Genomic DNA, 22,788 nt, shown 5'->3' on the forward strand with positions numbered 1-22,788 from the left:
GGATGCAACAATACAGTTAGCCCACGGTTCAATACATACAGTACCTCGGTTTTTTAACCACGGTTTTCGGTTCGGTTCGGTTCTGATGGCTTGACACATAAGAGTGTTTTTTTGTTATTCTGTGCTTAGGCAATAGGAACAGTAAGAGGTTAAGGAGAAAAAAATAAAAATGATTTATTGCAATACTCCTTTATTTTATTTAAAAGCTAAGCAAAGTCCACTAGTTCCTAGTCTATTGTATAATATACAATTAACACTGACATCTCACAGCTGCTGGTAGCCCATGTACAAACTGGGGAACACATAAATTCCTAAATTTTGAAAATAAACATAGGCCTACATGTTAGTAAACATAAAGGGAGTCAGTCTAGGACAACTCGAGGTATCTCACACCGGACGCGCACTTTCTCAGTTTATGCCCAGCAATATTGTTATGTTTAAGGACATTATGAAATTAAGATAATGCCTGTACTATGTTATGATTGTACTGTACAATTAAATACAATCGTTGCTAAGTCTGCAGTCTGAACACTTTACCTCAGAGCGTCCGTTAACTTAATGAATTGACAATATCACCTGAAAATCCGATAACATCAGCAATTTTCATTCAAGCAGCTGATTTCTGTGAATGAATGTAAAACTAAATGTAGCCTATACTGCAGCACAGAGTGAAGTCAGTATATACATTAACGACGATTTGAGACAAATAAATGTACATTTTAATGTAAAACTATGTAGATGGCGCTCTGTGGCGCGGCAGGATTTTGAAAACGGTCCTGAGCCGTTGCTGGGCGCCGCGGACAGACGCCGAAAGGCGCCGACGGTGTGTGTAGCGCTACGTACACTCAGAGAATAATGTGTTCGAATTTAAAAGACGTGGCGCTGCGCGTCCGGTGTGCGACCCCTTTAAATTGACCATTTCAAATAAACATATTTGTGCCTTCAGACAGTGATATTGCTGGGTGATGGCGCCGCAGATGTGCAGTCATGTTGGAAGTGTTTCCGTTTGAGTAGGCTACACGTGTAAAACAATGCTTGCACACAGTTATTTTTATTGTTTACCGTTTTTTCTTCCTCTGCACTATACTCAACGGCAAAACCGAAATGTCCCCACACCACGGATTTGAAAGACGCCGGCGCTTCCTCGTACTGTAGCCTCACTTCACCGCCGCTCGCCATGTTAAAGTGTGGAATGATGGTTAAGCGCCCCCTAAATTTAGAGCATAGTGATTGAATATTTACTCGTGGGGAATTTCCTTATCAGCTCGTAGACTTACAGGCACCCACAAACAGTCAATTCGGAGAGAAATAAAACGCACATAAATTATTTAAACGTAAAACCGAAAAAAACGCAATTCACAAGCGCGTATTGAACCTTGGATGTCGTACCGAACGGTTCAATATTATATTGAGAATTGTGGCATCCCTACTAAATACACAGGCCATTGTATGTAGGCAAATCTTACAATATACAACTTTATATATATTAAGGATACTATTTTTAAAATATTATATATACTGTAAATGATATATAAAACTAATCGATAATGGCATACAAACCTAAAGATAGTGCTAGAGCTGAGAGAAGTTCTCAGATAGGCATGTATGCAAGTGCTTGACGTTTAGGGAGTTGAGTGAGATCATCTGCATTTCCTAGTCCTCACACCTCCCAGCTGGCACTGGACAGAAGGCGCTGGGGTGGGGGGAAGTGTGTGGAATGGGTGGTGCCGGTGCTGGGGGGTGGGTTTGTCTACTGGGTTGAGTGCTGGTGGTTCGATACCATACCCCCACCCTGAGTCACACAAAGCCCCAGTAAGAGGGTCTGAGGCAGTGCAACCCCTGCCAAAGCTTGGAGTCTGTCACATGTCCACTCGTCCCCCTGCCAAAACCGGGCTACAGAGGCTGCTTGGCCACGGCAACCACCAGCCCTTGACAGTTTTGTTAATGGCGGTGTAGTGTGGTGTCTCAGGCAGGCCCAGCTGCCTCATCACCTCTGCTTCATTCCACACTTGACTAAAAGGGTCCGCTTTCCTGCAGTCTGGCCAATCAGCAGAGCGCCGAATGGATTCAATCAGCTTACAGCAGCACTCGCTGTTCAAGATATTGACTTCAGTGTGAGTTTACATTGCCAGACAGTTGTTTTCACATGCATTTGTATAGCAAGCAAAATTGCCTCAGTAATTCCGTTTTTCAAAAACAGAACAGTAAAAAGTCTAAAATTACTGTCAAGCATCAGGTTTAATGACCAGCATTTTAATTGAAAACAATAGTTCCCCCCCCCGCCACTTAATAAATATGGATACAGCATACTTTGAGGAAGGTTAACAAATTGTTCCGATCGGAACTGGCAACAGAATGCAAAACTAACTAGATAATTACTACTTCTACGCAAAATTTCACCACAGACAGTACAGGCCTGAGGCTAGACCCAGAAAGCAGGAGAGTATGAATTTGGTGGCTTTTTTTTTTAAGCAGAGCCCAGGGCTCTATAAAAACCTTACTGTTTTACAGTATCAGCTGACTGCGCACTGTAAATCTGTCAGGGGCTGCGGGTCTATAGGTATCCTGTGACGAGAAGTGGCTGCCTACAAGCCTGCCATTATCCCGTCATTATAACTATCAAACACATGATAGCCATGAGAGAGTGAAGCTACACTTGCTCATGAACACTTAATCGCTGGGAGACCCAGAGGGGGGGTGGGAATGTACAGGCACCTATGGAGTCATATATTCATATGGAGCTCCATTAAACTGCGCAGATTAAATGTCTGACTTGCTCGAATACCATTACTCATTTATAATTTACTCTCTTTCTTTGGCCTTGGACAATGCAAATCAGAAATGCAAACTCTGTGTCAAACCAGCTTTTTTACTCCTTGAAGAGCGAGGAGGTGTTTCATTTCAGACATAGGGGAGTCTGCACGCATAGAAACTTGCAAGGCGCTTGTAAAAGCCGAGTCTGTTATATGTATTCAGGATACAGCGATTGCTCATTGAAAAACAGATGTTTAGCTGGAATCTGTGGACCCTGAGCTCTGAATAAAAGCCCCCAGCAGCCGTTGCCTACTCGTTTTCTTTCTACATATACATCTCGGCTCTGCAACATCTGCGATCACAGTTTGTCTTTAACCCTGCTTGGCATTTCAATTATGATTACAGTGTATGCCTGTGACTTATTAGAATGCAAGGCTTCATTAGCAGAAGTAGAACACCTCTGCAGCTTCATTAGATTAATCATTCACTTCTAAAAAGTCGTTTAATTTTTAGGAGCATGATTTTGGGGGGAGAGGAGGGGCGAGTCGGAAAAGGAAGAGTTCGGAGAGAGAAAGTGAGAGGAATTGGGAGGTGTGGGGTATAAATTAGCCTTCCCATCTCACTCTCAGGCACTTATCTCTGCATAGCTATCTGCTGGTGTGAATACATATATGCCTGAGGGACCGAGAGGGACCGAACGCCTGTTCACTTTGATCTGAATATCAACTGTCAGAGCTATTCTCATAATTAACCCATCAAGACACATCACAACGGGATCCTTCAGTCCAGACAGAGAAAGGCAAGAGCCCTTGTGGGAATAAAGAGGCTTTCTGTGCGCATCTCTCCTGCAGACAGGTGCTGCGGTTGGGGGGCAGAGGGCTGCAGAGACTGTTAGGAGCAGCTGACGTGGGATGTGCGCTCCCATGTTGCCGTCTCCCCCATTGGCGCTAACTTGCTCCAGCTAAATTTCATAGGGGGCTTTTAATCACTTCCCCAAACACAGCCTCTAATCACCACTAAAAGGTTGATCGTTCCCAAGGAGGAGAGAAGGGAGAGGCGTTGTGGGAGTCTACAGAGGTGCTAATGAAGAGGTTAATACTGTGATGCTGGATTCCAGGGCTTGTTTAAGGCAATTTGTAACTGAGACTGAATGTAAAAAGTGAGAAAAGTCGAGGAGTGTTGGTCGGCTTTGTCAACACTGTGTTTCTTTATTCTCTATTGTCTGAATAGATCACTCAAAAATGAAACTTCTGCCATAATTTACTCACCTTCATATTATTTCAATATTGCTGCTCAAGATGGAGACCTTTATTACATATATATATATATAGAGTATAAATATTATATATAGAGTTACAATTTTTGGTAAAAAGATATGTTCATGAAGTACAATTAAACAAAGTTACCAAAAAATACCAAAGGTCTATCAAAAAAAGTTACATGACTTCAACCAGGGCTGCCAACTTTTGAGTTTTGCTTGGGGGGTGTATATGTAAAAACAAATATTGCATCACAATAAGTGTAATTGTGATTGTCAAAACATTTGGTAACTAAATAGAATTTTATGCAGTTTAGTGACAACATGTTACAATGTTTACATTGTACAATGACTGGTAGGATACAGTTTTTATTATTGCTTGACAAAAATTTCAAGATTTCAATTCCATTATTGTGATTTGATTCCTATTTTGATTCAATATTGACTCATTTGGATACATGTTTATTTTAAATTTTATTTAAAAAAATAATCTCACCTAATGCTGTAAACATAGAGGGCCCAATCTGCTGGTATTTTTAAAGGTTAAAAATAACAAATTATTAAATATAATGCAGTTTTTGTTATAATAACAATTATTTAATGACATAAGTAAAAATATAATAAAAATGTAATATAATGCTCAGCAAAATCTCCTCTCTAGCTATTTTTTCTATTCAATTAACATATGGTCATTAAATGGCTTTCCTGAGGTAAATGTAACGTTATGTGACATAATTGTTCTCCTGCTGTTATATTGACCTCTTTCCATGGTTGAAAAACACTAATTGGTCGATATTATGTATACTTTCGGTAAATTGTACTGCATCTTTAAATAAAAAAGTGATTATCGGTTCACGTGCACTTGAACTGAGGCGCTCAGCGATCTGTCACGTCACATTTACAAGCGCCAAACGTATTTTTGTCTGAATTTCGTAATAAAATTGCCGGAATCTAAGAGCTGAGAATTAGTTTAATATCAAAAGTACCTCTTTGCTCCGCAATTTTTCTGTGCGTGAGAAAATGGATGTGTGGCGTGAGAGCGTGTGAAAAGTGTCAATTGCGTGAGTCTCACGCTCAATGCGTGAGAGTTGGCAGCCCTGCTTCAACCTCAGAAAGTCATATGATTGAATAATTTGCTCAAAAAAAGTTGCAGCTAATCGTTAACAAACATGACGCTAGCAGTTTGTATGCATTTTGAAAAGTTTTCAAGTAATTCATTAACTAAAATTAGTCACAGTGTCGCAGTGGCTACAATTTTTATTTCTATTTTGCGCCAACATTCCCAGAAGTGACGATTCGGATTTCCTGAACTAATGTCACTGTTTTTGCAATATTCAAATGACTTTCTTCTGTCTAATTTGAAAAAATGTCTTTTTTGGGGTCAATAATATTTTTGGACTTTTAACTTTCATTGTATGGATAAAAACAGTCAAAACAGAAATTTTTCACATTCTACAACAGAACGAAAATCAATCAGGTTTGGAACGACACGAGAGTGATTAAATGGTGACAGAATTTTTGAGTGAACTATCCCTTCAGTGTAAAAAGACTACACAGTTCCTTGCTTAGGTCTCAGACACACATTAGCATATTCATGCCATTGACTATTTGCTACTCAATAACTGAATTTGATCAGAGGGGTGTGTAATGAAGGTTTTAAGCGTAAAAAAACATAATAAGCACAAGCTTAATTAAGCTTAACCATAATATCTCTCTATTCAATGGAAGCTATCAGTTCATAAAAGCCATAATGTAGCTGTCAGTGATTATCATAAGAGATGTTCTTCTTTAATAATGATGAAAGCAGGCGGAAAAACCCCCCCTGCTTTATTAGGGTGTCCAATTCTGTGTCCATATTAAAGCTAATAAAACAGCTCCTTCATTGTAATCTGCAGGAGGAACAGCAGCCAATAGAACATCAATTACCCTGCGGCAGATTCAACATCTAAGGGTATTTAAGTAAAACAGATGAGGATCGGATCACACTGTGAGCCAGATCTAATGCCGGCTCAATACAGAGAAAATAACACACTCTTATCTACCTTCTTGAGATGTAAATTGATTTATTAACAAGGCATCTCTTTGAAGCAAGGGAAATGGATTGATGCTAAGCAGACGTGTTTGATTTTCACTTTAATAAAGCCTGTATATTTTCACAAGATGTAGAGCTGTATTGTAAAAACACTCTTCTTTCACACTTCTGAATGTTGCCACATTGTTTAAGATGTGAGAAAAATATTATCTTTACTAAGGTGCAGCATGTCTAGCAGCGTCTGCTCCGGAGTTATTCAGATAATCACAGAGCTTATTGGAAGTTTGTATTGCTTCCTAGGAAAGCTACAAGATTCAGAGTGCCTACAACCACAATAATGCATATCAATAACTGGGTTTCCATCCACGTACTTTATGCAAATTTTAGGATATTGCATTAAAAATCTGTGTGGAAATATAAATATAAGAATCTTAATACAATAAAATAAAAAATGTTGCTTGAGATGGATTAGATTTGTAAAATTGCAGGGGTCGGTAACCTATGGCAATGTTGGCACACTGAGGGATAATTTCTGACACGTGACAATAGCTAAAGAGATTCATGCATTTCATTTAAATATAGTCCCTCAAACTTGCATACGGACGTACATTTTGAGGTAATCAATCCTCATAGTCACACAGCCTGTTTTAAGTTAAGAGCTATAAAATGCTATTAAAGTGTAAGATTTTAACCTGCGCTAGCATGCATATCCAACAAACCATTTGTGTAACTGAAGGTGTGCGCTTCTGTGATTATCGCTCCATGTCCCATAAGGTTGCCGCCCCGTTATATTATATAAAAAAATTAGGATGACATGCGTGCAAACCACATTGAAAACATTTACTGAAATTGTGTCCTTTCAAAAAGAATAAATGTATTAATTGTACAACATAAAATATTATATTTAAAATTGTATAAATACATATTAAATTAAAAAAAAAAAAAAAAAAAAAAAAAAAAAATCGCATTTTACGGATGCCATGGAACAGAATAATTTGCTTAAAAAATATGTTGCAGCTGATCGCCAGCAAACATGAAGCGTTTTGTCTGCATTTGTAGCGTTTTAAAGTAAGTGATTGATAAAATAAAAGGGCCACACTGGCTACAACTTTCACTTCTATTTTGCACCAGTTTCTCCGGAAGTGATGATTTTGTTCAACACATCGAAATGCTGCTTTGGGTGGGGTACGAAGATTTTTGCTGATAAACAAAGGGGGAGTTTGTCTCTGATGTTGCGAACCACAAAAACCAGTCAGCAGACAAGCAGATGTGGAAAGTCAGCTGCTGTGCGGAGGCGTGTATGAATAATATTGAAAAAAAACGCCACCATCAAAAAACAAACGATGACATGCTTCTCTGCACATTTGGGGACTGAAACTTCTCGATTTCTCTCCATCCTGTCACTAAATGCTAACATTTCAATTGCCATACTCTGTTGAGATGTTTATTTCTGAAGCAAAATCAGGGTAAAGACTCGTATGTCAAAGATTCCCTTTTCTCTGAGCCCTAAATCAACATGACGTGTGTGAAATCAGTGAAGAGGTACTCACAGTGTGTGACAGTGCTTGCCATTTATATATTTACTCTGTGCGATGCAAGCTCTCGCCCCCTCCCCTCTATCTCCCTGGCTCACGAACTGCTCCTCCTCTCTCTCTCGCCCATGCACACTATCTATCTCTCCCTCCCTCTCGTCTCTCTCTCTCACTCACTAACTTACTCTGCTGCCAGAATCTGCTTTGCATTCCAGTCACGTCGATCGCACCTTGAGTGATCCTGGAAGACAATTATTCATACTGAGACGAAACACATTCAGGCGGATAGCACTGCATTTGAAAAAAGATAAGCCACTTCAATTATTTAAGCATGCTGTTCCTAAACTCACATTTACTTTGCTTATGAAGTCACATTTACCCCCCCACCCCACCCCCGCCCCCCCTCATGTACACTTTTGAATATGAGACGAGAAACACTACTATTACATTTGCATTTCCCTGCTATTCAGAGAGATAAGTCGTATTGTTTTGACGTGTTATGTACAAACAAGGCCAATCAGTGTTTTCCACATTCTGAGACTAGAGGGGAAGGTGATCCAGTATTTATGAGCGGATGCAGCGCGGTACAATTGAGCGTAATGCCGTGCCGGATCCTCACACGGTCTAATGAAGCTAACAAGGTGGGTTCCTCGACAAAGGCACCTGCTAGCCCTGCCCAGTACACCGACAGAATTGAAAGCAGCCCCTAAGGATTTCTTTCTCTCCTCCCAAGAGCATTCTCAAAATTCAATAAATAACATCTGTAGGCGATGTTGGGTGCAGACCTGGGAGGAATGCGTCATAACAGAAAAGGAGGGGGACGAGAAAGAGAGAAAGAGGAGAAGAGAATGTGTGAGAGTAGGGGAGAAAATGTGTTTGTGTGTGTGTGAGAAAGAGAGAGAGTGTGTGAGCCGGAGTGCTGGCTGAACAAAGAAACCATGACGACTGCCAGGTTGCTATGGCGACCACTGCAAGGGGGCCAAGAGAGTATAATAGCACATCAATCACTGTCCGAAAAAGAACTTCATTATCAGCTGAAAAATAATCCTTTAGGATCTGTTTAGTGTGTGATCCTCCATCCACTCACCTCAAAGCCTTGTTCTCGCGCAAACACGGCAGCCTCCTGCAAAACAAAGCACACATACAGCCTTAATTAATGGGAGCTTAGTGTAGCAATGATATTATTTCATTTAGGGCACATTTCAAGGCTCTGCATTAGGCTATATAGAACAGGAAATTCACAATTTCACCTTCAGTTCTTCTTCCAAAACCAAAAATAAATATTTTGACGTGTCACAATGTATCCATAGTATGTGTATCATATTGTGAGGTAGTTGGCGATACCCAGCATTGAGGCTCGTCCACACCAAGAATGACAACTAGCATCCTCACCAACCCATGATAACATTGTTCAAGTTTAAGTTCATGTCGTTTACCACTTTGAATGCTCAAGCCTTTTAAAAGCCAGATGCATTATGATTGGCTTCATCAATCATAAGCTGGAAAGAATCATTCTGAAATGACTTTCCTACTCTCATAGAATTACCATGAATATTAAAACTTTATAATTATCATCTTTGGTGTGAACAGGCAATTTGTGCACGTTCAAGCAAGACATATCTTCAAACTTGTATCGATGAATAAAACAGCTTTTTTTTAGATAATAAAAGGGCTTTGTGAGGGTTAAAAGATTCCAATTATGTGTGCTGGGCTTTGCCCTTTGCTCGACTGAACAACTCTAGGGACCAGTTGTGACAACCTCGGCCTTTAGAGGGGAAGAGGGGGTGGAAAGAACCAATGCTTCATGGATGTAAGGGGCCGAGACCACCTGCAATCTGTCTGTCTGTCACAGCCACTGCATAATAGACCCAAGACATGTACATTAATCTATAATAGACCATCTGACATCACTCAAAACTCTGGCATTTAGCTGTTTGTATTTGGTTCCAGTCTGAAGATTTTCCCTTTTCCGGGACACAGAGCTGCAGCTACACCCATGTTTGTGTTCACTGCACAGAGGTCAAACGCTCCAAGGTTAATCTTTGCGCCATAAAGTTGGGGAAAAACTCCAATCCCCATGGAGATAACCCACCACTAGGTTTCATGACACCAATTACAGCTCAATGATCTGATAATGCAGCCATCCAGCAGCCAAGGTGAGCCACTCTTTTATTAAGAGTGATTAAGCAGCATTATTTCAAGATTAGCTTCAGGAATTAGTTAATGCAACCCCACTGGAAAACTGTAATAGACCCTTTTCACTAGGCAAGACTATGGAAATACTGGACTTATAATAAATCTACACTTTAAAAAGTCACTCAATTAGCACAACAGACTAACCAGAACCATAACTAAGTCTTTGTGTGCCATAATTAAAAAGAGGAGAGAGACTAATATGAAATGACAGGAGTCAATCTGTAAGGTGATTAAAAAAGTTAAAGCTGCGATCACACAAGAATCCAGTGACTTCCAATTATACTTGTACAAATAGACATTTTACATTATTATTTGGAAACAGATTTCCATTTCCAAACAGATTTCCCAAATATTTCCCCATTTGCTTTGGTCAGTCAGACAGGCAGTCCTGCTCTCAAACTCACAGTATAAAGTGTAACAGTCAGGTTACGCAAATAAAAATCCCATTCATTTTCTCCATAGAGGAATTGATTTTTAATGACAGCTTATAAACCTTTAAATACAGACCTACTTTGTGCTACGAGGTCGTTAATTGATGGTGCATGCTTTTTTTGTGATCAGCACACATTTTCTCAACTTATTTTTTAAACAATTGTGTTTAACAGCAGAAATCCTGGTGAAAAATGACATTATCAATGATTCTGCAGAGAAATCTCCACCAGTGATTCATGGGATTGTAGTTCTTTCCCCTCATTAAAGCCGTTAAGTACACAGTCTTGTACCTTTGTATTTTTTTATTATTTTTTGTCAGATTTTCAAATACGTCATAGCTGGTTGGTTTGGTTCATGGTTTATAACACTTTAACGAAGACTTTTTAAAAATCCCTATAGGAAAAATACTTTCGGAAAACATTCGGAACTAAGGCCGCTGAAAAAGTGGGCATGCAATGCTTCACTCCACTGGATTAGCCAGAAGTTATCATGTCAGGCAACTGAAACAAATGAGCTGAAATGTTTTGAAGGCACCACAGAGCCACGGTGTTGACGCTATCATGACCAAACCAATGAATTGCTAACTTGTTGCATCTACACTTTAAAATGGGAAAGTATGGTGTACACTTGATATATTTAAACTTTTATAAAAAAGAACCCTTACACTCTGCAGTCATAAAAAATAGATCATGAAAGAAGATGGACAGAGAAGAATAAAGGTGGTACATTGGAGATGAGGAGCGTCAGGGTGAGTTCACACTGACATCTGGTCTGGGTTAGAAATGTGGCCCTGACAGACCGGGCCGGGAAGCTTGCGAGGGCTAACCTCACTGGTTATTTACTTTCATCTCCATCCTGTGCGGTTATCCATGTTGTGATGAAGCTCAAAGCAGAAAATGAAGAGAGTATTTCTCTTTGTAAACTGGGCCAGGGGGTTAGCCATGCCAGCTGCAAGTGGAAGGGGTCTAAAGGAGACAGTTCAACAAAATGCACAGCCTGAAAGATGGGCTGAGCTATGAAATCATCAGCTAGCTAAAGGACAGAAAAAAAAAAAAAGCAGCAACAACACAGAAAAAGAGAACCAACTTGACCACATGGTCATAAGATGTTATTTTTCTCACATTGTTTTTTTGAGCTGGTGACAAACACTGGTGAACCAGTGGCGTCCCAGACAGAAAGAAAAACAAAGTCGCAACTGTTGGTTACTGATGAGACCAATCACAGTGCAATTTAATTACGTGACCTCAAACGTCCCACGTATTCCTGCATGAGTCAGGACTGTATGGCCTATGACTGTACCAGGGGCAGTGCTGTCTGAGGGGGCGGGCAGATTATTATTGATACAGTAATCTGGGCAGGGGAAGGGGAAGATTAGACAGAAGAAAGCCAGCACTGCTGAGGTGTTAAAGGTACTCCCATGAGAATGCAGCAGGCCAACTGGAGCGTGACGCGCAACCGACAACAAACCAAAAGAGAGAGACAGACAGAGAGATGAACGGTACAGAGAAAGAGAGAAGCTGAGAGAGAGTGACAAATAAGCTACAGAAGACAGGTCCTTTCGGTGGAAATTTATCTAAAGCCACTAATCCTATACTTACCACCACCAGATGCAATTACTGCTAAAGAGCTGGGAGTAAGCGAAGCCTGTCCTAGACACCACTTTCATTACTGATGACATGTCGCCCAGATATAGCCGCAAACAAAGCTTAAAATTACATCAGGAAATGACAGATAGGCAGCGAACGACCCAGGCGTAGATCGCTATGCTGCTAACACAAAGGTCACAGTCTGAGGTTGAAAGTATAAAAGGAGCGATACATGAAGTTATATATATAAAACTACTGGTTTGACCAGGTCTGCAAAAAAAAACAAAAAACTTATTGAGTACAGCACTCTGTATCACAATCACACTTGGGTTTATGACGCTTCGTTTTAGATACCACAGAGATCTGAGAGGTTGAGAAATGCTACGGGCGTGTTCTGTAATTCGCGCTTGAGATGTGTTCTGGTTTGCTGGACGTGACCGTGTGTTGATGCTGTTTAGAGTGTGCGGGATGATGGATGTTGATGTGGCTGCAGATGGCGGGTGTCCAGGTGGACTGCAGACTGCAGAGGCAGAGCGGGGAGGGGGGTATGGACCGGGCCTGCTTTTCCAGTGGTTCACATCCGCTAACAATCCAGAGGGTACATAATAAAAAACCCCACACTGCAGCCATACTGTAATAACAAGATCATCAAAACATCCCATCTGGCCTATTCAGTGCCCTCCCCCGAAAAAAAGTATTTGGGTATTTAAACCACAATTAAAAATGTACAAATGTCTTTAAGCTTACTATATGTGACCCTGGACCACAAAACCAGTCACACGGGTCAATTTTTTGAAATTGAGATTTTTACATTATCTGAAAACTGAATAAATAATCTTTCAATTGATGTATGGTTTGTTAGGATAGGACAATATTTGGCCGAGATACAACTATTTGAAAATCTGGAATCTGAAGGTGCAAAAAAATCGAAACATTGAGAAAATCACCTTTAAAGTTGTTCATTTATGTTCGCGATTGTGCTGCATTCACTCACAAAAATAAATGTTTTATATATTTACGGTAGGAAATGTACAAAATATCTTCATGGAACATGATCTTTACTTACAGTAATATCCTAATGATTTTTGGCATAAAAGAAAAATTTATCATTTTGACCCATACAATGTATTGTTGGCTATTGCCACAAATATACCCGTGCGACATGTGACTGGTTTTGTGATCCAGGGTCACATATAACAAAATATCAAACCAATCTGTATTTCTTTAAAAAAAATATCAAAATACATTCAAAAATTATGTAATGCAATAACATTCAGACATTTGTAAGGGTCCAAAATGATTTGGGGCCACTGTACTGTATATGGGTAAGAAAGGAGTGTGTTAGAATTATTATTATTATTTTAACATGCTGTCATTTTAGGATGTTAAATTAACTTTCTTCTTTCTGGCAAAGTGAGTGGAGAGCTTAAAAAGGTGTCTCCTGCTCTTGATCTGCTTTCCGCCTTTTGATTCAGCTTGCAAGCTGAGAAAGATCTGCCTGAGATCTCTGCTGAGCACTTCAAACAGGTCTCTGCTAAACAATGCATGAGAAGCAATCACTAGCTGTAATGATATCATTACCAGAATCATGAGTGCTGACTGCCGTCTCTCCTGGCCTGTACACATGGTCTGTTAAAGAGGTGGAGAAACAACAACAACAACAACAAAAAAAACTAAAACACCCCCGCCCAGAGCACATGACATGTCCCTCAATGACTGCCTTATTAACGCAATCCAAGTACGTTCCGATCACTTTCAAAGACTGCCATTGTCCGTGCTTCATTGCAGGAATGCAAGTTAGCATGTAAACAAGGTTGTGGGACTCTGACAGTAGCTCAAGCTCTTGCATGATTAATACAGGCTAACAATAAATATAGAGACCGTACACACACACACATTCATCAGCAGGGCGACAGAGTTACAGACTGGTCTGACACACACAAATACAGATGAAGAATGACGTGCTGCTTCAGATGAGTCAACAGTGCTTGTTCAATGCAGTCATCCTTGGGGAACATCCACAAACAGGACAACAAAACCTACTGGAGGAGCTAAAATAGCTCAAAAACAACATTTTGTGCTAAATTCTGACAAGTTACATCATAAATCATTGCTATTCTTACATCATGACTATTACTTCAAGGGACAGTTCGCACAAAAATCCCTTTAATACTTAGTCATGGAAAAGCAAGGAACTTTTCTTTTGGTGAAACTCTTGACAATGTCTTTTTTTGGTCATGGTTTACTTCTACAAGCTTTCAAAAGGAGTAAAAACTTAAATTAGAAAAAGACAAATTTATCTGCCAACTGTTGGCCAATTTGAGATTATTGCCATTAGCTGATTAACAGACATAAATCTATTCAAAATCTACCAACAGTCTTTTCAAAGGATAAAAAAAGAGAATTATTATCATCATGTACCACTGGCCACCTTGCTCTTTTTTATTTATTTTCTATTTACTTTAGATTTTTTTTAAAAGCAATAAGCCATGAGTGGCCATAAATTACAGTGATTTTACCATGGTTAAGCTGGTGACATAAAGCACATCTGGATCCCCCAAGCCATGACAAGGGGATATTTTTAATGTATTTAATATTTCTAAATTATTATTATTATTATTATTATTATTGTAATAGTTTATACACAGTAGGCTATTTATCATTGTAGAGCCTTGTATAATGGTGTCAGTTGAATTAAACGGTGTGTGATAATTGTATAATCACTAATGAGAGGTACTTCACAGCAGACAACATAACTACTCCATAAAGGAGAGAATCAATATGAAACATACATGCACAGATGTGTGTGTGTGTGTGTGAGAGAGAGAGAGAGAGAGAGAGAGTCACTGTGTGTGGCAGAAATGACCGTGAAACCCTTCTGTTAACCAAAATGACTGATGTGTGGGGCGTCAGAACAGGCTGGTGTTAAACTTTCCCAAATCATCCTGGCAACAACCAGCTGACATCCTACACTCAACTCCACAGTGACAGAAATACACTGAGCTCGGTGGCAGCTATTGATCGGCCCTCAACACAATACCGTCTCTTCCATCCATCATCACTCTGCGTCTCTAAAGAGAGCCAGGCGCCTCTGCCGCTGTATCTATTAAAGTCAGTGCCAGCCCGGGTTCACTCTCACCCTCAAATCTGTGTTATGGAACTCCCCATCAAGCTGAAAATGGCCTCTGTGGCTCAATGTGAGGGATATTCTGGGGAAAGCCTCCTGAGTCCTCCGATTATAGTTGTTAGCTGAACTTCCCTATTGTGACCCAATCTGATCCAGCAGTGACACATTCAAGCCCACAATTATCATCCCTGAGATATAAAAATGGACTAGAGTGGACTATAAATCTATAGAAGTATGTGTTTCTGTAAAGAGCACACAAAACAGTGATTTATGGGTTTTTTGATGTATATATTTTTAAAATGTAATGAAAATAATAAAACAACAAGAACAATACATGCATACACACACATTCATTCATTTATATATATATATATATATATATATATATATATATATATATATATATGTGTGTGTGTGTGTGTGTGTGTGTGTGTGTGTGTGTATATATGTGTATATGTATATATGTCTATATTATATACAGTGAGGAAAATAAGTATTTGAACACCCTGCTATTTTGCAAGTTCTCCCACTTAGAAATCATGGAGGGGTCTGAAATTGTCATCGTAGGTGCATGTCCACTGTGAGAGACATAATCTAAAAAAAAAATCCAGAAATCACAATGTATGATTTTTTAACTATTTATTTGTATGATACAGCTGCAAATAAGTATTTGAACACCTGAGAAAATCAATGTTAATATTTGGTACAGTAGCCTTTGTTTGCAATTACAGAGGTCAAACGTTTCCTGTAGTTTTTCACCAGGTTTGCACACACTGCAGGAGGGATTTTGGCCCACTCCTCCACACAGATCTTCTCTAGATCAGTCAGGTTTCTGGGCTGTCGCTGAGAAACACGGAGTTTGAGCTCCCTCCAAAGATTCTCTATTGGGTTTAGGTCTGGAGACTGGCTAGGCCACGCCAGAACCTTGATATGCTTCTTACAGAGCCACTCCTTGGTTATCCTGGCTGTGTGCTTCGGGTCATTGTCATGTTGGAAGACCCAGCCTCGACCCATCTTCAATGCTCTAACTGAGGGAAGGAGGTTGTTCCCCAAAATCTCGCAATACATGGCCCCGGTCATCCTCTCCTTAAAGGGGCATTCCACCCATTTGAACATTGTTTTTTATTTAAAGTGGGTCATATATGTAGTCGAAATGTAAAATAAATTTTGAATTTGGTGCCTTCGTGACCGAGGAAAGACAAAAAATAACTTCAGGACGCATTTGTATGAAAGACAACAACTCCCACAATGCACCACATTGCACAGCTCCGCAAGCCACTCCCACTAATCCAGAAAGCGCATATCTGCCTATAAGAGAAATCACTCTTCCGTCTACAAGGCTAGCTACCACCAGAGCTTGAAATTCATTTCACACAAAATGTCTAGTTAGTTGGCGAACTCATTAGTGCATTACTCCTCGTTTGTATTTCTTTCGAAAAGGTGAATTATTGCATGGTACCTGGATGTTCAGTCAGAACATATGCGGTGCGAAACTAGGATAGTTCACAACACAAACGTCCGTGTCCTCGTCTGATTCAGAGATTTCGTCCAGGAGAAATTGTCATCGTTGAAATTCTTTGCCGCAGACGGACTCTATCTCTGTGTTCGTAGCGGTTCGTAGTTGCATAGTGAGATCACCGGCGCCACCAGTCCGCCCTAACTCGAGCCAGTCCGGGCTCCTCGTCCGCGGCAGGCAGGTCTTCTGCCTCGGCTGCTCTTCGCTATAATGCGGCTTGTAAAGGTAGCCACAAACACCTGATTCAAGCATCAGACTTCCGAAATCCTCTTCTTCTATATCATATTGAGTACTCTCCTCCGCTATTGTCATAACTTTACATCTGTCTCCACAGCGCCTGTTAGCTTAGCTTCAAACAAGATGGAGGATATTGCTTTCAGTTTCAGAGAGTAAAGTCCCACCCACTGATCTGTAATAGGTCTGTAGCGTGAGCGGTTCCCGCCCCCTGGGAAAGATGAGGAACGAGTGTCTGTAGTCTCAACAGAAATCCCCCCTCTTACACTTCCTCCTACAATGACGCAAAATGACGATTTTTGCGTCATTGTAGGAGGAAGTGTAAGAAGTAAATAACGGATTTCTCCCGTCTCAGGGGAAAATGAGAGAGTGTTGCACGACCATTCAACAGTATGACTGGGTTTCTAACAATGCAAAGCTTAATGCTAATGGGTGGAGTGTCCCTTTAATACAGTGCAGTCGCCCTGTCCCATGTGCAGAAAAACACCCCCAAAGCATGATGCTACCACCCCCATGCTTCACAGTAGGGATGGTGTTCTTGGGATGGTACTCATCATTCTTCTTCCTCCAAACACATTTAGTGGAATTATGACCAAAAAGTTCTATTTTGGTCTCATCTGACCACATGACTTTCTCCCATGACTCCTCTGGATCATCCAAATGGTCATTGGCAAACTTAAGACGGGCCTTGACATGTGCTGGTTTAAGCAGGGGAACCTTCCGTGCCATGCATGATTTCAAACCTTGACGTCTTAGTGTATTACCAACAGTAACCTTGGAAACGGTGGTCCCAGCTCTTTTCAGGTCATTGACCAGCTCCTCCCGTGTAGTTCTGGACTGATTTCTCACCTTTCTTAGGATCATTGAGACCCCACGAGGTGAGATCTTGCATGGAGCCCCAGTCCGAGGGAGACTGACAGTCATGTTTAGCTTCTTCCATTTTCTAATGATTGCTCCAACAGTGGACCTTTTTTCACCAAGCTGCTTGGCAATTTCCCCGTAGCCCTTTCCAGCCTTGTGGAGGTGTACAGTTTTGTCTCTAGTGTCTTTGGACAGCTCTTTGGTCTTGGCCATGTTAGTTGTTGGATTCTTACTGATTGTATGGGGTGGACAAGTGTCTTTATGCAGCTAACGACCTCAAACAGGTGCATCTAATTTAGGATAATAAATGGAGTGGAGGTGGACATTTTAAAGGCAGACTAACAGGTCTTTGAGGGTCAGAATTCTAGCTGATAGACAGGTGTTCAAATACTTATTTGCAGCTGTATCATACAAATAAATAGTTAAAGGAGACATATCATGCTTTTAAATTGTTCCTTTTTACATATAAATCATACATTTGTAGTCTATATAAAGCGGAACTGCAATGCTTGGGTCTGAATTCCTCATTATTATAGCTCCACAGGCCCCTTTTCTACCCCTTTTCTGATGTGCGTCTGAGAGCAACTCGTTTTGGTGCGGTCTCTTTAAATACAATTGAGACACTTCATACCCCGCCCCCTCTCCAGGTTGCAGAGGTGACACTCGGTTCAACTCCACCCCGTTCGGCCATTTTTGTAGTTTGATAGCAGAGATACGATTATCTAGCGGCACAGAAACGTTTTATTCACACGTTATTAACAAAATGTCAACAACGGAAGACTTGTCCAGCCAGCCTTACATGTTCGAGCCAGAGTCGGAGCCGGAGCGAGATGAAAATGAAGACGACGAACCTGCAGAACAACGTCTTCATATGGATGTATCGCAATGGTGTGTTACTGTATTTACACATGAAACTTTGGTCTTCCGACCTTTTACCACCGTGTCGATTTATTTTGATTAATATGTGCGAGGGAGAGAGAGCAAGACAGCGTCTAGTTTGGAGACGGTGAAGTCTTGTTTACACTTTCGCCTGGCTCCGAAGAGAGAGAGTGCGCGCGCGCGACCGGGTATCTCTCTCTCTGCTCACAAGCGCGGCAGTTCATCTACATTAGACGGTGTAATGAAGCGTGTGGGTTACTACATCCAACAACCGAACATTTTAACTTACCCTCTCGTAACTTCTGCATACTTTAGCTTGGACTACAAAATTGCAGCGAGAAATAAAAATGGCGGATTGCTCGAAGTGGTGGGCCGGAAGTCAATGTCCTTATTTGGCAGTTCCGCTGCAAATACTGTGACGTAATAGTTCAAAAAACGTCATAGATAACAGAAAAATCGGAACAGGTTGAAAAATAGGACCAAAACAGAAAATAAAGATATCAACGAAGCACCTAAAGAAAATAATTTCAACTTTTCTGTACTTCTAAACACTCCAAATATACAACAAAATGCATTTAAGGGCTAAAAAAGTGGATTTAGCATGATATGTCCCCTTTAAAAAATCATACATTGTGATTACATTGTCTCTCACAGTGGACATGCACCTACGATGACAATTTCAGACCCCTCCATGATTTCAAAGTGGGAGAACTTGCAAAATAGCAGGGTGTTCAAATACTTATTTTCCTCACTGTATATATATATATATATATATATATATATATATATATATATATATATATATATATATATGTGTGTGTGTGTGTGTGTGTGCGCATGTGTGTATATTATATATATATATATATATATATATATATATATATACATATATTTACATATATACATATATATACACATACACACACACACACACCCACCCAGACATATATACATGTATGTGTATGCATGTACATATATAAATAAGCGTGCACTACAGTTTATAATAATAATAAACCAAAATCATCTGCATCCAAGTGATATAGCTCATTCTTTTAATTGGGGCTTTTTAAATATAAGCTATTAATTTCCATTACCTTTTTGGTTGTTTGTGAATAGTGTAAAAAAGCTTTAAGTTTTAAAAAAACAATCTTTTTGATTCAGAGCAACTCCCTAATTAAGCATTATTAGAAAACACACGTTTAATACATACATTTCCACTACTGTTCCATGATTTATAAGAATTGATTAACTTCCACAACTTTCTCAGGGCTGGAAAATATGAATAGTAATATAATAATATAGTATATTACTGCTACAAATAGTAGTACAATAATTCAATACTACGAATAAAACAATTAGATGAGTTTTCCATTACCATAGGGAACCCTTATTACATGCTTTTCAAGTATCATCCAAACCCAATCATGAAAATAAATAAATAAATAAACTTGGGAACCTTGGTTAGGTTTTTTTGCTAACGTCTCTTGCTCCCTGAGAGCAAATCACTTGTCCTAACGCTCCTAACTGTCTCTGTCTCGCAGGTCATTCTATAGGGGTTGAGAGCAGACAGACGGCTTTAATTGAGTGCAGTGAGTGATGCAGTAAAGCACTCGTGTAGAGTGTGCATTGCGTGAGTCTCCCTGACAGCATCCAGCTCAAGCACTGTTTTAATTACCTCACCTTACTTCTCTCTCTCTCTCCCTGTCCCTCTTTCCTTCTGCTCGGAATTCAGACAGCTGCTTCCAAACTACTTTAAAAACATTTTTTTGCAAACCATGTAAAACATCACCAAATGTCTCAGGAAGACATCTAAGCATCTCAGAGGGGGCCTGCCACGGCTCAGAGCTCTGGAAATATCCGTGTTTGATTGTCTACAGGATTTTTTAGAACTTGACATCTGTCTCTCAATGTTTGTGAGTGTGTGTGCGTGCAGCTGTCTGAATCAGCTGGGAGATGGGGGGGTCCAATGTCTGGCATATCCCTCATTGCCTCGGGCTTCCTGCATGAACTGTCCGTCACCTACACGCAATCAGTGGAGGAGGACAAACCATCGAGCACAAGAAAATATTACTGCAGTTATGCAAACACTCACGTATCCTTCCACAAAGCAAGCACAGTGGTTACTGTCAACGTATGAGTCTAGATGTAGAGCACTAGACTGAGTCATAATTAGGCCTAGACAGAATATGGATGTTTTCTGCACTTTCTGTCCTGGTTATGGCAGAAAATCTGTGGAATTTACTTTACTTTACTTTACTTAAATATGGAAAAATTAGTTAGTTGCTGCAGTTTTATTTTTAGTAAAATCACATTAGCCAAATTATTTAATCAAAAAAATATTTTTGGAATTCTGCTGACCTAGCTAATAAAAGTTAATATTTGAGTAACTTACATTTTAGATACAATTTGGGCAATTCAGTCAATGAAAATTAGGGATGCACCGATATTAAAATTCTAGATAAGTTAAAATTAAATTGCTAGTTATTCAAAATCTATACTATTTAAATACACAAACAAACACTAACAACTCAAATCAATCATTTAAATGCTACACGTGAATTTAGACTTTATACCATTAAAATGTACAGTGTAAAATTTTATATTTTTAAAAATTTGTTAAAAATTACATTTAACAGTTTCATTAATTATTAGTGTTCATTTTAGGTAAGCATGATGACTGCAAAAGGAACAAATGTAAAAAATGATAGAAAGAAATATCAAATATCCTATAATGGTTGATACCGTTTATTTATAAATAAATAAACTAATATTATCCAATAACTGATATGGTACTGATATATCCTACATCCCTAATGAAAATAATTCCAAATGAAGCCAAAAACAACATGCAAACAATGACATGAGGAGTGATACAAACAGTGAAACATCCCAGTACTGTTCGAATGAATATTAGTGCTGGAACGCCACTCAGCCAATCAAATTGGAGGACTGGAACTGACTGTTTTATAAGAATCATTCACATGCCACACAGGGAAACAAAAAAGCTTCTGATGCAAAGTCCAAGATCATTTGTTCTGGGGCATGTTAAAAGATTCCAATTTTCTTGTGTCTTTTGAGACATGAATAATATTATTCAAAAGACAGCGCTAGGCAGAAGGCCTTTGGGTAGATCCTCACAATAAGTCAACTCTTCCAAGTTCTTGTCTTCCTCCTTCCTTGATTCTCCTTCTCTCTCTCCCATAAGCAGCAGTGGAGCGATTTCAATCATTTCGTAACCTCCCAGCAATCATGGCTTTAACTCCCCTGTTATTTAAAACAATCTGAGCTCTGAGCGCGAGTTAATCACTGCTTATACAACATCAGTCAGGGTTATTCATTCTGTTCCAATTAATCATGCCATTTATCTACATTGTCTGAGCCTTCTGCTCAACAAATTCATCTGTAATGACACAGACAATTCACATTGTTGAATTTTATCATGTATGTGGCAAACGGAGGGCAAATTGTTTGAGATTACGCATTTGTTTGTGTACGCGCCGCTGTGTGCGTCGATTTCGGCGAGCATAAATTCAGCGCCATCTGGTTTTGGCTCTTACTGCACGGCTCTCACTTAATTAACTGGAGGCCATTACATTTCCTGAAATGTTTCACGTTCTCTGGTTCATGTCATGCAGGCAGGCAGGAGGGGAGCAGGGAAGGACTCAATTAGACCAACGCCGTTCCCTGGATATTACACACTCAGTGTGTGCCAGTTAAGGGGGCGTGAGGCTGTTGCAGGGCCTGGACGTCTCTCGCTGCGCCTACCCTGTCAGCACAGATAAAGGCCTGCCTGTCTGTGTTAGATCCCGCCCACACACACATTCAGACAAGCTCCAGCTGCCAAAACACTTCATACCAACCAACAGAGAGCTAAGCATACATAAAGACTAACACGCATTAATACCGCCCAACAAAGACTGCAGCTACTCGCCACAGATACACTATTTAATTAGCCTGAGAAAAAGCAAAACTGTGGCTGTCAGTTTAAGAGGAACTACAGCAGCTCTATTAATAGTTTGGGTAAAGAGAATCTGAATCTGACCAGAAACAGTATATAAAGGGCATTGAGGATATATAACATGCAACACTAGAAATTGGTCAAGATTTTTTATATCCCGGTAGACATATTTATGTTGCTATCAATGTGTACTGGGTAGGACCGCTTATGTAATTTAAACATGACAGCAGCAAAGAAACATGAAAATACAATGCTAAACATGTCTAAAAATGAGAAACTTAAGTTATGTTTGCAGTGTAATGTTATAACTTCATGCTTTTATATATTCAGCTGGTGTGTGTACAGTGTATTAGCTATTTTAGAACAGTTCTGAATGTGACTCATTCAATCAGAATACAGAGATGTGCCATATGAATTCATTTT

The 22,788-nt window shown here is 39.8% G+C and overlaps 1 protein-coding gene across 2 annotated transcripts in view; it reads right to left on the minus strand.

Moving 5' to 3' along the window:
• adka (adenosine kinase a) overlaps positions 1-22,788 on the minus strand; it is a 162,965-nt gene that overhangs the window by 21,460 nt on the left and 118,717 nt on the right. For both annotated transcript variants that reach the window (XM_084093220.1, XM_084093221.1), the window contains exon 8: positions 8,664-8,699. In XM_084093220.1, coding sequence (XP_083949346.1) covers positions 8,664-8,699 — 36 coding nt within the window. The remainder of the gene's footprint in view (positions 1-8,663; positions 8,700-22,788) is intronic.

The sequence above is a fragment of the Abramis brama genome, assembly GCF_963993115.1.
Source record: "Abramis brama genome assembly, chromosome: 19".
NCBI lineage: Eukaryota > Metazoa > Chordata > Actinopteri > Cypriniformes > Leuciscidae > Abramis > Abramis brama.